This window comes from Symphalangus syndactylus, chromosome 16, assembly GCF_028878055.3.
Source record: "Symphalangus syndactylus isolate Jambi chromosome 16, NHGRI_mSymSyn1-v2.1_pri, whole genome shotgun sequence".
Taxonomy (NCBI): domain Eukaryota; kingdom Metazoa; phylum Chordata; class Mammalia; order Primates; family Hylobatidae; genus Symphalangus; species Symphalangus syndactylus.
In genome coordinates this window covers 67,288,495-67,305,545 of record NC_072438.2, presented here as the reverse complement: position 1 = coordinate 67,305,545, position 17,051 = coordinate 67,288,495, and the positions used below count along the sequence as shown (strand labels likewise).

Here is a 17,051-nt window from a genome sequence, read left to right as displayed (position 1 = left end):
TCACTGGCCCAACCAGAAACAAATTAAGAACCCATGACTGTATTCTCTCCCTTGGACACCCCTGGTTAGAGTATGGTGTTTTTAGAATGCAAGAATGCTACATTCAATGTTTTGGCAATGTGGCAAACTTGGATTAGCCGTGAGAAATAACTTGTATTTCGGAAATTATATTGAAACATTTTGGGAGTAATATTAACTTCCTTACATGACTGGCATTATTTGCTACTGTGGCAATCAGGGATTGGATTCAAATATAGTTAATTGAGGCACTGGCTGGCTATCTCAGTGGTTTTTGTCCATTACTATTTTGTAGTTTTTCTTCTGTATTTCCTTGTTCACCTCTTTAAAAAATTTTTAAATTAAATTTTTATTATATATCTGCATTTTGAGAGAGGGTCTCACTGTTGTTCAGGCTGGAGTACAGTGATGCAGTCATGGCTCACTGTAGCCTTGACCTCCTGGGCTCAAGTGATCCTGCCACCTCAGCATCCTGAGTAGCTGGTACCACAAGCACATGCCACCACACCTGGCTAATTTTTATTTTTTGTAGAAACGGGGTCTCGCGATGTTTCCCAGGCTAGTCTCAAACTCTTGAGCACAAGCAGTCCACCTGCCTTGGTCCTTGAAAGTGCCGGCATTACAGGTGTGAGCCATTGCACTCAGTCTCACCTGTCTCTGTATGAGTGCTAATGGTCTAATGGCTGTCTAACATATAATTGCTGTGACCCTTTATTTTTCACTTTGCGTAAGACAGTTTTTTTAACTCTTAAGATAAAATATTTGCATTAAACATTTAATGTTTGAACTACAAATTTAAAAAAATTAAAAAATACCCAATTGTTGTTAATAGGAGAGGAAAAGTATCCTGAGAAATGAATACTATTTCCAAAGTGTGCTCTTCATTGCAGCAGAGGCAAAGAGTTTCTGTTTCTGTATTTTCAGGGATACGAGCAGCAGTGAAAGTGAACAGAGTTCTGACTCTTCTGATGATGAGTTAATTGGCCCTCCTTTACCCCCTAAAATGGTAGGAAAACCAGTTAATTTTATGGAGGAAGATATCCTCGGTCCTTTACCTCCACCTCTTAATGAAGAAGAAGAAGCAGAGGAAGAAGAAGAGGAAGAGGAGGAAGAGGAAGTAAGTATTTCAGTGGTAATTTAAGAATTCAGTGGAGTAATATCTTTAAAGTGCTGTAGAGATCAGCTCTGCTAAACTGTTTTTCATGAGTAAGAGCCAATTTAAAAACTGAGGAAAGGCCGGGCATGGTGGCTTACACCTGTAATCCCAGTTACTTGGAAGGCTGAGGCAGGAGAATCGCTTGAACCTGGGAGGGAGAGGTTGCAATGAGCCGAGATTGTGCCACTGCACTTCAGCCCGTAGACAGCCAGACTCCGTCTCCAAAAAACAAACAAAAAAAAACAGACAAAAAACCAAACCAAGGAAAAAGGCCAGGTACAGTGGCTCACACCTGTAATCCCAGCACTTTGGGAGGCCCAGGTGGACGGATTGCTTGAGCTCAGGAATTGAAAACCAGCTTGGGCAACATGGCAAAACTCTGTTTCTACAAAAATGCAAAAACTGGACGGGTGTTATGGTGCACACCTGTGGTCCCAGCTACTCAGGAGGCTGAGGTGGGAGGATAATTTGGGCCCAGGAGGCAGAGGTTGCAGTGAGGTTGACGGATGGCACTCCAGCCTGGGTGACAGAGTGAGACCCTGTCTCAAACCGCCCCCCCAACCCCACAAAAAACCTGAGGAAAATGACTGTGGAGTTTATTACTGACAGCCTGTATTGAAAGAACTTCAGGAGGAAGAAAACTAAAAAATAATAAATGGAGAGCAGAAAGTAATGTATTAAAAAGAAATCAATGGATAAAACATTTTGTTAAATCTATGTATGCGGCTGGGTGTAATCCCAGCACTTTGGGAGGCCGAGGCAGGAGAATCGCTTGAACCTGAGAGGGGGCGGTTGCAGTGAGCTGAGATCGCCCCATTGCACGCCAGCCTGGGCAACAAAAGCGAAACTCCGTTTCAAAAAAAAAAAAAAAAAAAAATCTATGTGTGCATTGTCTGCAAATAATGATGATGGGTAAATTTGGGAGGATTTAAAAGCAAACTGGATCTAAAATTATTGTCAACAATGAAGTAGAAGATGGGAGAGTGAAATCAGAGTTCATTGATTTGTAGATATTATTTTGGAGGAGGCCAGAGATACCGGTTAACCTTAGATTAGTTTAAGCAAAGTATATAAGTTGACAATTTTAAGAGTAATTGCCCGGCAGGGCGTAGTGGCTCACATCTGTAATCCCAGCACTTTGGGAGGCCGATGTGGGCGGATCACGAGGTGAAGAGATTGAGACCATCCTGGCCAACATGGTGAAACCCCGTCTGTACTAAAAATACAAAAATTAGCCAGGCGTGGTCGTGGCGTGCGCCTGTAGTCGCAGCTACTCGGGAGGCTGAAGCAGGAGAATCACCTGAACCCAGGAGACGGAGGTTGCAGTGAGCCGAGATTGCGCCACTGCTCTCCAGCCTGGGTGACAGATTCGGTCTCAAAAAAAAAAAAAAGGTGTAATCTCCAAAATACTAAAAGGAAAGAATGCTAAAGGAAATGGTCTACATTTGTATTTGACACTTGGGGTAGAGATTTTTTTTTTTTTTTTTTGAGACAGAGTCTCACTCTGTCGCCCAGGCTGGAATGCGGTGGTGCCATCTCCGTTCACTGCAAGCTCCGCCTCCTGGGTTCACGCCATTCTTCTGCCCCAGCCTCCCAAGTAGCTGGGACTACAGGCACCTGCCACAACACCCAGCTAATTTTTTGTATTTTTAGTAGAGACGAGGTTTGACCGTGTTAGCCAGGATGGTCTCGATCTCCTGACCTCGTGATCCACCCGCTTCGGCCTCCCAAAGTGCTGGGACAGGCGTGAGCCACCGCGCCTGGCCGCACTTGGGGTAGATAATTTTTTAATACCTCCCTTCTTTATGTGATGAATTATTTTTAGTAATAATTATGAAATGAAATGAAAAGTAATCAGAAAAGCGACAGCTTTTGTAAATCTGTCAGTGACTGTCAAAATCAGTATTCTTTGCGTATTCCTCCTCAGTACATAGTATAGCAAATTTGTCAATTTGTGTCTGTCTGTAGTTGATCAAATAAAGCTTCTGATTTCAATTTGGTACATTTTTCTTTCACATGAAAGCAGATCTATAGTATATATACACACACATGCATTCATGTGTGTGCATATGTAAAATTAAGAAAACAAACGAATAAAATAAGAATAAATTTGGCAGTTTCATTAACATTTTTGTTTTACAGTAAGTTCCAGAAATTGCAATGTTGATTGTATATTTTTTCTTTTATCAATTCTAGTGGCTTTTAAATATCTCTGTAGGTTGAAATATTTTGGCTGGGCACTGTGGCTCACGTCTGTAATCCCAGTACTTTGGGAGGCTGAGGAGTGCTGATCACTTGAGGTCAGGAGTTTGAGACTAGCCTGGCCAACATGGTGAAACCTTGACTCTACTAAGAAAATACAAAAATAGGCTGGGGGTAGTGGCTCACACCTGTAATCCCAGCACTTTGGGAGGCTGAGATGGGCGGATCATGAGGTCAGGAGGTCAAGACCATCCTGGCCAACACAGTGAAACCTCATCTCTACTAAAAATACAAAATATTAGCCAGGCGTGGTGGCGGGCGCCTGTAGTCCCAGCTACTCGGGGTGCTGAGGCAGGAGAATGGCGTGAACCTGGGAGGCGGAGCTTGCAGTGAGCCGAGATGGCGCCACTGCACTCCAGTCTGGGTGACAGAGCGAGACTCTGTCTCACAAAAAAAAAAAAAAAAAAAAGAAAATACAAAAATTAGCCAGGCATGGTGACAGGAGGCTGAGGCAGGGGAATTGCTTGAACCCGCAAGGCTGACTCTGCAGTGAGCTGAGATTGCACCACTGCACTCTAGCCTGGCAACAGAGCAAGACTCTGTCTCAAAAAAAAAAATTTTTTTTCGTGAAAGTGTTTTTACAGAAAATTCATTTTATATTTGGTAAAAACTTCTAAATTTTTTTTCTCTAAAAATCAGAGAAAGTGGCTAAATGATGTCAAACATTGCCATTAAATGATCCATTGCTTTCGAATGCTTTTGGTGAAAACAATTGAGGTATTCAAACATTTACCCTTTAAAAAGTTAACACTAGGTTAAAGGTTCTTTGTAAAAATATTACCCCATTAATTTCAACAATATTTGCTAAAATATCTAGCCACTCCACTATGTGAAATTGGTTGCTTTCCTATTAAATAGACTGTCAAAAATGCCACAGTGATTATGAACAACAAAAACTCAAATCGGATTCAGAAATCGCCAGGTGGAGTCCTGCCCTGCTGTGGTGGTGTTTTCCCTCATTTAGGGAATTAGTACTATTAGTTGCAATGTGACTTGTGTTACAGATAGTTTAATCTTGCTGCAGTGGGGAAAGGGGATAAAAACAGAAGATCCTTGAGTCACTGCCTGGCCAAAGATTAATTTTTTTTTTTTTTTTAGACGGAGTCTTGCTCTATTGCCCAGGCTGGAGTGCAGTGGTGCAATCTCGGCTCACTGCAACTTCCGCCACCTGGGTTCAAGCGATTCTCCTGCCTCAGCCTCCTGAGTAGCTGGAATTACAGGCACGCGCCACTGCACCCAGCTAATTTTTTGTATTTTTAGTAGAGACGGAGTTTCACCATGTTGGCCAGGCTGGTCTTGAGCTCCTGACTCAGGTAATCCACCTGCCTTGGCCTCCCAAAGTGCTAGGATTGCAGGAGTGAGCCACCTTACCCAGGCCAAATTTTTTATTTTTAAAATTTTTGTAGAGGTGGCGTCTCACCATCTTGCCCATGCTGGTCTCACCTGGGCTCAAGCCATCCTGCCACCTTGGCTTTCCAAAGTGTTGGTATTACAGACGTGAGTCATTGTGCCTGGCCAAGATTATATTTTTAAAGATTTTTTAAATTGACAGATTATTTTTAATTGACATAATTGTACATATTTCTGGGGTGGAGTGTGATCCTCCACACCTGTATACAGAGTGTAATCAAATCAGGGTGATTAGCATATCCATTGCCTAAAACATTGATCATCTCTTTGTGTTGGCAATATTCAAAATTCTCACTTTTAGCTCTTTGAAAATATAGAGTAAATAATTATTAACTATAGTTACTTTGCTATAGAACAATAGAACTTATTCTTTCTATCTAGCTGTAATTTTGTATCTGTTAACCAAACTCTCTTTATACCCCTCTTTTTCCTACCCTTTTCACCCTTTCGTTTCTGTTTCTACTATTCTCTCTACTTTTATGAGATCAGTTTATTTAGCTTCATCTGAATGAGAACATGTGGTATTTATCTTTCTGTGCCTGGCTTATTTCACTGAACACAATGTCCTGTAAACTCATCTTTGTTACTGCGTGTGACATGATTTTATACTTTCTAAATTTAGCCAGATAGTATTTGTGTGTGTGTGTGTGTGTATGTGTGTATTAAATTTTTAAATCCATTCATTTATTGATGGACACGTAGGTTGATTCCATGTCTTGGTCATTGTGAATAGTGCTGTAGTGAGAAGGGGAGTGCAGGTATCAAAATGTGAATTTCCTTTCCTTTGGATATATACTCATTAGTGGGATTGCTGGATTATGACAGTTTTAGTTTCTAAAAAATTGATAAATATATATATTTTTGGGGTATATATGACAATTTGATAAATTCATAAAATGTGTACAGATTAAAACAGGGTAACTGGGATATCCAGGATATCCATCACTTTAAATATTTGTCTCTTCCTTATGCTAGGAACATTCAAATTATTCTCTTCTAGTTGTTTTAAGATATACAATAAGATTATTGTTAACTATGGTCACCCTACTGATGTTTTGAATACTAGGTCTTATTCTCTCTATCTGACTGTATATTGGTACCTGTTAATCAGCCTCTCTTCATCTTTCCCAGCCCCCGAACCTTCTCAGCCTCTAGTAGTCACTAATCTCTCTTCATGAGATCCACTTTTGTAGCTTCTACAGGTAAGAGCATGTAAAATCCATCCTTCCTTCCTTCTTCCTCCTTCCCTCTTTCTCTCCTTTCCTCCTTCCCTCCCTCCCTCCATTTTTTTTTTTTTTTTTTTTTTTTGAGTCAAAGTCTTGCTCTGCCACCCAGCCTGGAGTGCACTGTCACAATCTTGACTCACTCCAACGTCTGCCTCCTGGCCTCAAGCCATTCTCGTGCCTCAGCCTCCTGAGTAGCTGAGATTACAGGTGTGCACTACCACGTCTGGTTAATTTTTTGTGTTTTTAGTAGAGATGGGGTTTTGCTATGTAGGCCAGGCTGGTCTTGAACTCCTGGCCTCAAGTGATCCACCTGCTTCTGCCTCCCAAAGTGCTGGGATTACAGGCATGAGCCACTGTGCCCGGTCCCCAATCCATCTTTCTAACCACTCATGAATTATGTTCATATTTAAACTCCAACAATATTGTAAATTCAACACATCTAAGATAAAACTTAGGCTTTTACTTTGTCACACTTGAACTTTTGCTGTAGCGACTTAGCTGGTCTCTTTGCCTCAAGGATCTTCTGTTTTTATCCCCTTTCCCCACTGCAGCAAGATTAAACTATCTGTAACACAAGTCGCATTGCAACTAATAGTACTAATTCCCTAAATGAGGGAAAACACCACCACAGCAGGGCAGGACTCCACCTGGCGATTTCTGAATCCGATTTGAGTTTTTGTTGTTCATAATCACTGTGGCATTTTTGACAGTCTATTTAATAGGAAAGCAACCAATTTCACATAGTGGAGTGGCTAGATATTTTAGCAAATATTGTTGAAATTAATGGGGTAATATTTTTACAAAGAACCTTTAACCTAGTGTTAACTTTTTAAAAAAATTAATTTTTTTTCTTTTAATGATGGGGTCTTGTTGTTTCAAACAGGCTGGAGTGCAGTGAATTTTTTTGACTCTCATTCAAGTGGTGTAATCATAGCTCACTGCAGCTTCAACCTCTCGGGCTCAAGTGATCCTCCTGCCTCAGCCTCCTGAGTAGCTAGGACTACAGGTGCATACAATCACATCTGGCTACTTTTTATATTTTTTGTAGAGTGGGGTCTTGCTCTCTTGTCCGTGTGGCCTTGAACTCTTACTACAGGTGCATACAATCACATCTGGCTACTTTTTATATTTTTTGTAGAGTGGGGTCTTGCTCTCTTGTCCGTGTGGCCTTGAACTCTTGGCCTCAAGCGATCCTTCCACTTCAGCCTCCCAAAGTGTTGGGTTTACAGATGTGAACCTCTGCACCCAGCTAACCTAGTGTTTCTTAATCTGAATGTAAGAATCAGCTTTGGTGCAATTAAAAAGTATGCATGCTTAGGTCCTGTACTCTGGAGATTGATTCAGTATAACTGTAGTGGAACTTGCCTTAACTCCTGCAATTTGTATTATTTATAACAAAAGACTCCACAGGTAATTCTAATGGATTTCTTCCCAGTCTAGTTGTGCTGTTTACTTAATCACAGTTGGGGTCATAGGGTAACAGGGTACCTCTGCAGATTATGATCTGTATCATGTCTCATGGATACCTAAGGATATGGGATATTGCTTATAAAATATTTCTTCTTAAAAAAAGGGAATGAATTTATTGCTTTTTTTATGATAGTGAAGCCACTTTAAAGGTTTCATATACCCTTTCATATAGCTCAGAGTTAATATATTTTGATCAGTATTTTATGAAAAAATATTTTTTTCTGTAATATGTGCGTGTTAATGTCTCTGAAGCATTAGTGTTTAATTTCTTTTGAAGATGACATGGCAGGGGCCATAAGCTCCTGGTTTTTTGAATCTCGTTCATTTTTATATCCTTGTAGTGCCTGAATTAACTATACCTATTAAATCATAATCATATTATCAGAAGGGCCATGAACATGTAGATATTCTGGAAACTGAGCCTGTAGCTCTGACAGTTTTTTTTTTTTAATCAAATTTAAATAATTGATTTTTCAATCCTGTTCCTTCTGTAAGTTATTGTTTTTATTATTAAAACTCTGTTATTTAGTATCAGGAGCCTTGAAAATGTTGATTTCCTTTAAACTCAATAGCCTTTTAAGGATTCTATCCAGAGGAAGTAATGAAAGATTTGGACAAAGCTTTATGCACAAAAATAATTATCACATTAGTACTTATAATTGTGGTTTTCTGAATGTGTTGGGATTACTGCTGGGGCTGTGGTATTGGGGGATGGGGTCCTTCCTATCAGTTTTTGGCCAGGTCAGCTCTGTTTTTATGTTAGGCTCCCTCAGAGCTTTCTCTTGATGAAAGAGTTCCAAGTCTGAAAATGTTTGAAAATACCAACATATGTAAAATATTAGAATAATTAGAAAGAATATAAATACCTAGTAATAGAGAGAAGGACAAGTAAATTGTGTTGTGGTCGTGTAGAATGTTATGAAGTCACTAAACATGTTTAATAAGGGTTTTTAGTAGCTCTAGGAAAGGATGTAAAACTGAATAGACAGTATGATTTCAGTAATTTAAAAAATAGATATGTGTGGAACAAAGTACTCCCATTGTTTGCTTCTAGTTTGGGGGAATGAGGATAATATTTTTTTTTTGCCTTATACTTTTTTTTTTTGAGATAGACCCTCACTCTTGTTGCCCAGGCTGGAGTGCAATGGCACGATTTCGGCTCACTGCAACCTCCGCCTCCCAGGTTCAAGCGATTCTCCTGCCTCAGCCTCCCGAGTAGCTGGGATTACAGGTGCGAGCCGCTGTGCCTGGCCCTGACTCATACTTTTTTTATATGTTTCGAGTTTCCACATTGACCGTAGCTGTGCCCATAATCAGAAACAATTATTGGTGCTATAAACAGTTAATTGTCCCTCATTATAAAGCAATTATGACCTCAATGCAAAAATCTAGAACAGATTAAAAAAATCCAGGCCGGGCGCGGTGGCTCACGCTTGTAATCCCAGCACTTTGGGAGGCCGAGGCGGGCGAATCACGAGGTCAGGAGATCGAGACCACGGTGAAACCCCGTCTCTACTAAAAATACAAAAAAATTAGCCGGGCGTGGTGGCGGGCGCCTGTAGTCCCAGCTACTCGGAGAGGCTGAGGCAGGAGAATGGCGTGAACCCGGGAGGCGGAACTTGCAGTGAGCCGAGATTGCGCCGCTGCACTCCAGCCTGGGCGACAGAGCGAGACTCCGTCTCAAGACAAAAAAAAAAAAAAAAATCCAAAGGAAACAATATTGAACATGAATATAGAAGAAGTCTTAAGTACTAGTAACTAAGCTTATTTTTATTTTACCTCGTCTCAAAAAGGATTTAATGGACTGGTCACAGTGGCTCACGCCTGTAATCTCAGCACTTTAGGAGCTTCAGGCAAGAGGATCACTTGAGCCCGGAAGTTCAAGACCATCCTTGCCAATGTAGTGAGACCCCCATCTCCACAAAAAATAAAAAAGCCAAGTGTGGTGGTGTGCACCTTTAATTCCAACTACTCAAGAGAATGAGGTGGGAGGATCACTTGAGCCTGGGAAGTCAAAGCTGCAGTTGCACCACTGTACTCCAGCCTGAGTGACAGAGTGAGACTCTGTCTCAAAAACAAAAAAGGATTTAATGAAGTGAAATGCATAGATTAGGAAGAAGGAAGGGAAACTGGAAAACTAAGGAAAACAAATGAATTAATATAAAACATGAGAAACAGAGTCTTAAATACCTGGCTATGAGTAGGCCAAAAAACCTAGTTGCCATCATTCCTCTCTTTCCCTCATACCTCACATCCAATCTCTAATCCATTAAGTCTTACTAGCTCTGTCTTGAAGGCATATTATCAGATCTCTCCACTCCTCTGTCTCCATTACTACCACTTTAGTCTAATCCTGTATCACTTCAGTGTTAGTAGCCACTAAAGTCTCCCAGCTTCCATTCCATTCTTGACTGGACTACTATAGTAGAAAAAAGAGCAAAATATAGATACAGGGATGCAATATAGAATCGTGATTAAGAGAGTGAGTTCTGGAGCCAGATGGGGCTCCTTCACTTTAAAGCTGTGTGATTTTGGGCACATTATTTAACCTCTCTGTGTCTGTCTTTCCTCTATAAAATGGGACTGATAAAATTCTCCACTCAGATTGTGTGGATGGATTAAATGAGTGAGTGAATGTATAAAGAACCCTTAGAATAGTATCTGGTATTTAAAGTGTTCAGTGTTAGCTATTATCATTAAGGTCATTTATTTCAATAGGATAGCAAAAGAGGAATTGAAAAACAAATTTAACATGATTTCTAGTAAAAAACTTAAACTCAAAGGAAACTTTCATATCATTTGAAGGAATTCACTCATGCATCATACCAACAGGCAGTGTTGTACATAATTAAGGAGCAACAGAGGTAACAATCACATTATTATTTAATATTATCCTAGACATTTTTGCCAATTAAACTAAAATGATCAAGACTGCATTCTAAGGAAGAGGTGGGAATATTCGTGTAGTTTATATGACTCTACCTGAAACAAAAGGAACTAACCTAAACTGTTAGATTCATTTAATAATGTTCAGTTTAAAATGTTAAATGTGAAAGATAACTTTTTCACAACAGGAATAACAACAAATAATTAGGTGTAGTCTAGGAGATTGAGATTACAGTGAGCCAGCCATGATCTTGCCACTGTACTCCAGCCTGGGGACAGAGTGAGACTGTCTCAAAAGTAATAAAGTTAGGGAGAGATGGGCCTGAATATAAAGAATAGTATAAAGCTTTTCAAGACATAACATTTAAGTAAGTCAGGCTGGTGTAGTGCTTACACCTGTAATCCCAGCACTTGGGGAGGTCAAGGGGGGCTGATCACCTGAGCTCAGGAGTTCAAGAACAGACTGATCAACATGGCGAAACCCCATCTCTACCAAAAATACAAAAAATAATTAGCCGGGTGTAGTGGTGAGCACCTGTGGTCCCAGTTACTCAGGAGGCTAAGGCAGGAGGATCACCTGAGCCTGGGAGGCGGAGGTTGCAATGAGCTAAAATCGTACCACTGTACTCTAGGCTGGGTGACAGTGAGATTCCATCTTAAAAAAAATTGAAATAAGTCAGAACCACTAAATAATTGGTAAATATTTCTCAAATTTTTCCCACAGAGGTTAAATAATTAGTCCAATTTATTTATTTGCCTACTTTAGCTATTAAGTGACAGAGTTGCTATGCACACGTAGGCTATCTGTGCTTTTTTTTTTTTTTTCCTTTTACGCATTTTGTCTGTTTTTGTAGAAATGGGGTCTCGCCATGTTGCCTAGGCTGGTTTCAAACTTCTGGCCTTATGAGATCCTCCTGCCTTGGCCTCCCGAAGTGCTAAGATTAAAGGTGTGAACCACAGGCAGGTGAGCCACAGTGCCCAGCCTAACCATGCTTTTACATTATGGTGGTGCCTCCCATACTTAGAAGCCTGTGGAATTGAGCCTGGAGCCTATTTTAAGTGTATATTAGTTAGTGTATTATTAATTTGGCTGCCAGTGACAGAAAATGCAAAACAACAATGGCTTAAACAAGATAGAAGTCTTTTTTCTCCCTCACATTAATGGATCAGGAGTTAAATGGAATAGAACTAGTTTGCAGGTCCAGGATATCTCAGATCTCGTCTGCTTCTGTCTTTTCTTCTGCCATCTTTAGTATACAGGCTTCAAGTTAGATGCTGTAGCTATAGCCATTAATTTTGCATTTTTGTCAGCAAGAAGGTAGAGGGACAAGGCCAAGTGCAGTGGCTCATGCCTGTAATCCCAGCACTTTGGAAGGCTGAGGTGGGTGGATCACCTGAGGTCAGGAGTTCGAGACCAGCCTGGCCAACATAGTGAAACCCCATCTCTACTAAAAATATAAAAAAATTAGCCAGGTGTTGTGGCACACGACTGTAATCCCAGCTACTCAGGAGACTGAGGCAGGAGAATCACTTGAACCTGGGAGGTGGAGGTTCCAGTGAGCCGAGATCGCACCACTGCACTCCAGCCTGGGAGACAGAGCGAGACACTTGGCTCAAAAAATTGAAGAAAGAAGGTAGAGGGATAAGGATAAAGGAGCCTCCTCATTTTGAACTTTGTATCTTTGTTTAACTTGAGAAGTGTAGTAGTTTTTCTTTTTTGGAGGCCAGGAGTCTACCTGAAATTTAATGCTTCCAGTACAAAGAATGGATAATAAGGGGCAACTAGCAACTAAGCAGTGAGTATCTATATTCAATATTTGTTGCTTTCAGTTATAGCAGTGACAAGTTATTTATTTACTTTGGATTTTTTTTGTGTCTTTTTAGCCATTGTGAATGGTTCTTTAATATTATGTGTGTGTGTGTGTGTGTGTGTATTATATATAATATATATAGCATGCCTGCTTATTTGATTTTATTTCATACTCGTGAACATTAGCTACCTTTCTCCAAAGGAATAGAAAGTGTAAAGTTTATTGGTACTAATGCAAATCTTTAAACTCTTAAGATTTGGTCAGAGTATTAACATGCATGAATTTCATTTTTATTATTTTTTTTTAGATGGAGTTTCATCTTGTTGCCCAGGCTGGAGTGCAATGGTGTGATCTTGGCTTGCTGCAACCTCCGCCTCCTGGGTTCAAGCGATTCTCCTGTCTGAGCCTCCTGAGTAGCTGGGATTACAGGCACCTGCCACCACGCCCAGCTAATTTTTGTATTTTTAGTAGAGATGGGGTTTCACCATGTTGGTCAGGCTGGTCTCGAACTCCTGACCTCAGGTGATCCACCCATCTCAGCCTCCCAAAGTGCTGGGATTATAGGCGTGAGCCACCGTGCCTGGCCGAATTTCGTTTGAATTCTTTTGTGTCTGGTTCTGCTGTGTAGTTATTCTACTGTTTCTCTTCAGAAATGAGATGTAATCTTTTTGGTTTATTTTATTAAGGGAAGATTCCAAAAAACTAGCCTCAGCTGAGATTTTAGTCAAGCTTGACTGTGTATCTGTCAGGTTTGTTTATACCGAGGATCACTGAAGCACTCTTAAGGGAAATGAAGGTATAGAAACTGCCTTTTTCCTTGCTCCCACTACACAAATGTGAGAAACTGGCCTTATTTATTTATTTATTTATTTATTTTTTGAGATGGAGTTTCGCTCTTGTTGCCCAGGCTGGAGTGCAGTGGTGCGATCTCGGCCCCCTGCAACCTCCGACTCCTGGGTTCAAGCGATTCTCTTGCCTCAGCTTCCCGAGTAACTGGGATTACAGGTGTGCGCAAGGACGCCTGGCTAATTTTTGTATTTTTAGTAGAGACGGGTTTTCACCATGCTGGCCAGGCTGGTCACGAACTCCTGACATCAGGTGATCCACCCACCTTGGCCTCCCAAAGTGCTGGGATTACAGGCGTGAGCCACCATGCCTGGCTGAGAAACTGGCTTTTTTTAAGAGACTGTTTTAGTTATTCACTCTTTCCCATTATTTTTCACAACTATTATAATTCATTCCTCAGCAGTGGCTCTATCAGTAATTCAGAATATTTTTTCAAAGACATGTCAAATCTTTCATCACAATAGGCAAATATATAGAAGACCTGATGCATAAATGTTTCAGACTTCACTAGTCCGTATTTTGCCCATTCATTTTCTCTGAGAAAGGGGTTCACCAGTGTTTTTTTTTTTTTTTTTTTTTTTTTTAAAGGGATAGGGTTTTGCTATGATGCACAGGCTGGTCTAAAACTCTTGGGCTCAAGCAGTGCTTCTGCCTAAGCCTCCTGAGTAGCTAAGACTACAGGCAAATGTGAGTCCACCCAGCTTGGAGTTTGTTAGTTTTTGGTTTTTTTTTTCTTTTTTAGAGACAAGGTCTTCCCATATTGCCAAGGCTGGTCTCGAACTCCTGGGTTCAAGAAATCTGCCTGCCTTGGCCTCCCAAAGTGCTGGGATTATAGTTGTCAGCCACCGTGCCTGGCCTGAGTCTGCTAGTTTTGACTTGAGTACTGATCAAAACTTTAATGCTACTTTCTCATTCCTCCAGTTTCTGCTTGTTAAAATTCTATGCACCCTTTAGGGACCATTTGAAATATGATTTCCTCTAAGCAACGTCTCCAGATGCTAGCTGCATTTGCTACTTCTGAGGCTTGGTTTCTGGCTTCTTCTTGTTAAATCATTGTTTGTGTGCTTGTCCTAACTCCCTTACCTTTCTTTTCCAATCATATATTAAGACCTCAAGTACAGGAACTTTTGTATGAAAGGTATGGTAGTTTTTTAAAAGTCCTGTGTCTTCTAATGCAATACCTATAAATGGTATGTACAGAGTACATATTTGTCAAATGGAATTGAACATTTTTGGTTTTTATAAATGAAAACTTGTGACATTCAAATGTGTTTTTTCTTTATGACACATAGCCCTTAGTTTCTATGTGGAAAATGGAAGTAGGTATAGAAGTGTGAACAAAGGAAATGTGAGCACAGAACTGTAAATAAACATCTGTTTCCACAAGAACCATTATACATGCCTTGCCATAACCTTACAATTTAGATACATTATAGTTCAATAATTGTAAGAGCTGCCTCAAGATAGAGATGACTTAATTAAATTTATAGATTAAAACTTTATTCTTCCTTTATTTTGATAGCTTATGAACCTACCTGGCAAATGAGTCAGAAAAAGTTGTAGTTTTCTTTCCTTAAAACAGTCACACAATACTTTCTAAAAAGTGTGATTGTTTTTATTAAGGTGTAACTATTTGTTTTTTTATTTTTTATTTTTATTTTGTGGAGATAAGGTCTTGCTGTGTTGCCCAGGTTGCTCTCAAACTCCTGGCCTCAAGCAACTTTCCTGTCTTGGTCTCCCAAAGTGCTGGATAACAGGTGTGAGCCACCATACCTTGCTTTTAAGGTGTTATTTAATATAATAGTGTGCACAGATCTTAAAGGTTCAGTTTGGTGAGTTTTGACAGTTTTATATATTATGTGTAACCACCATCCCGAATAAGGTACAGAACATTTCTGTCATCCCTATAGTTCCTTGTGCCCCTCCTAGTTACAATACCGTTTAGAAATGATTTTTTTTTTTTTTTTTTTGGCCAGATGCAGTGGCTCACACCTGTAATTCCAGCACTTTGGGAGGCCAGGGTGGGTGGATCAGTTGAGGTCATGAGTTCAAGACCAGCCTGGCCAACATGGCCAAAACCTGTCTCTACTAAAAATACAAAAATTATCCGGGTGTGTTGGCACGCACCTGTAATTCCAGCTACTTGGGAGGCTGAGACATGAGAATCGCTTGAACCTGGGAGGCGGAGGTTGTAGTGAGCTGATATCATGCCACTGTACTCCTGCCTGGGCTACAGAATGAGACTCCATCTTGATTTGAAAAAAACAAAAAAGATTTTGTGATAGCTCTAGAATTGGAAGCAAAATTACCAGAGTACTTACTAGTAGGTACGTTATAAACTACGTTGTCCCAACTGTGATTAATTTTTTTGTTTCTTATATGTATTTTACTTCAGTTACTAGTTAGTAGTTGGATTTAGTTTTACTGCTAAAGGCACTGTATTAAAAATATTAATTATATTGTAGTTTCTTTTTGATAAACTTTTTTTACTTATTTTATTCCATTTTGTTTATCTATAATGGTAATAAAATTGTTCTTTCCAGTAGAATTTGAAGGATTATGATTATTTTTCTTAGAACTAAGTAAAAAAAAATTCAGGTGGGAAGGATCAGAGAAAAGAGGTGAAAAATCATCTTTTGGCCAGATGCTGTGGCTCATGTCTCTAATCCCAGCACTTTGGGAGGCCGAGGCAGGCAGATCATCTGAGGTCAGGAGTTCAAGACCAGCCTGGCCAACATGGTGAAACTCTGTCTCTACTAAAAATACAAAAATTATCTGGGCGTAGTGGAGCACGCCTGTAATCCCAGCTACTCGGGAAGCTGAGGCAGGAGAATTGCTTGAACCCGGGAGGTGGAGGTTGCAGTGAGCCGAGATCGCGCCATTGCACTCCAGCCTGGGTGACAAGAGTAAGACTCCATCTCAAAACAAAACAAAACAAAAAAAACATCTTTTAACCATTTCTATTACTTGTTCATGATTCTAATTTTTTTTTTTTTTTAGGGATGAAGGAGGTTCTAACTCATAATTAAATGGAAACTTGAGGATTACTGAGGATTTTCATTATCTTTGCTATCCTGTTTCCAATTACTACAGAAAATAGAAAGTTGGATTTTTATGACTGTAACTAAGGGCTGGATGTAACAGCAACTTTCTAGTTGTGAGCACCTGTTTTCCATGAACTCTGTCTGACTCCCTGGCTGGCACGTTCTGTGGTGGAGAGTCCAAGTTTGGGCCACCACTGTGTTGCTTTGTCTTCTGGTCTGAGGCATCTCATCCCCTTGGCCTTGGTCATTGCCAGCCACCTGTATCAGTCAGTCTCTTTCCCTGATACATGGGGAGAGGCTGAGGAATTCAAAGCAGGAGAAAACTATCTTTTAGTTCTCAGGAGTTGATGTAAGAATAAGATGATTCATGTAAACACGTGACATAGGACTCATACTAGGCACTCAGAATTGCTGGGTTTTATCATTGTTTTCATCATCAATACCAATATTTGATCAATGACCAATTTTAATTTAATTGAAGTTGACTTCAATTAAAGAAGAAAAGTTTTAAAAAATTGGTATGAGAAAATTTAATTATTTTCACTTCAAAGTAGAATTAATGTCCTTTAAAACAGAGTAATTTAATTACACCTGCAAGGTTCTGTCAGCAGAGGATGCTAGAAGCTGTATTCCAAAATCCAGTGACTATGTTCCTTAGGGTTTCGAAACTGCTAATGTGCAAAGGTCTTCATTCTTTAAAATGGGCACTAGGGGGCAATAGAAGCTCTTTGGCAAGCATCCAGTTTTTCCCTTTGCCTGCCTGTAGTGGAAGGAAAAAAAAGAATCTTTTATAAATAATGTCTTCTACAGACTGGAACAAGTGAGTTTGAGATTGAGATTAGTGTTGGAATAATTACTTTTTTTTCTTTGAAGAAGAATGCAGAAAAATTCTCTCAAATATATTTAAAATTTTATCATGAGC

At 40.0% G+C, this 17,051-nt stretch overlaps 1 protein-coding gene across 4 annotated transcripts in view; it reads left to right on the top strand.

Moving 5' to 3' along the window:
- Positions 1 to 17,051, top strand: part of WDR70 (WD repeat domain 70) — a 394,244-nt gene that overhangs the window by 17,088 nt on the left and 360,105 nt on the right. For all 4 annotated transcript variants that reach the window (XM_055246343.2, XM_055246344.2, XM_055246345.2 and 1 more), the window contains one exon: positions 943 to 1,135. In XM_055246343.2, the coding sequence (XP_055102318.1) occupies positions 943 to 1,135 (193 nt within the window). The remainder of the gene's footprint in view (positions 1 to 942; positions 1,136 to 17,051) is intronic.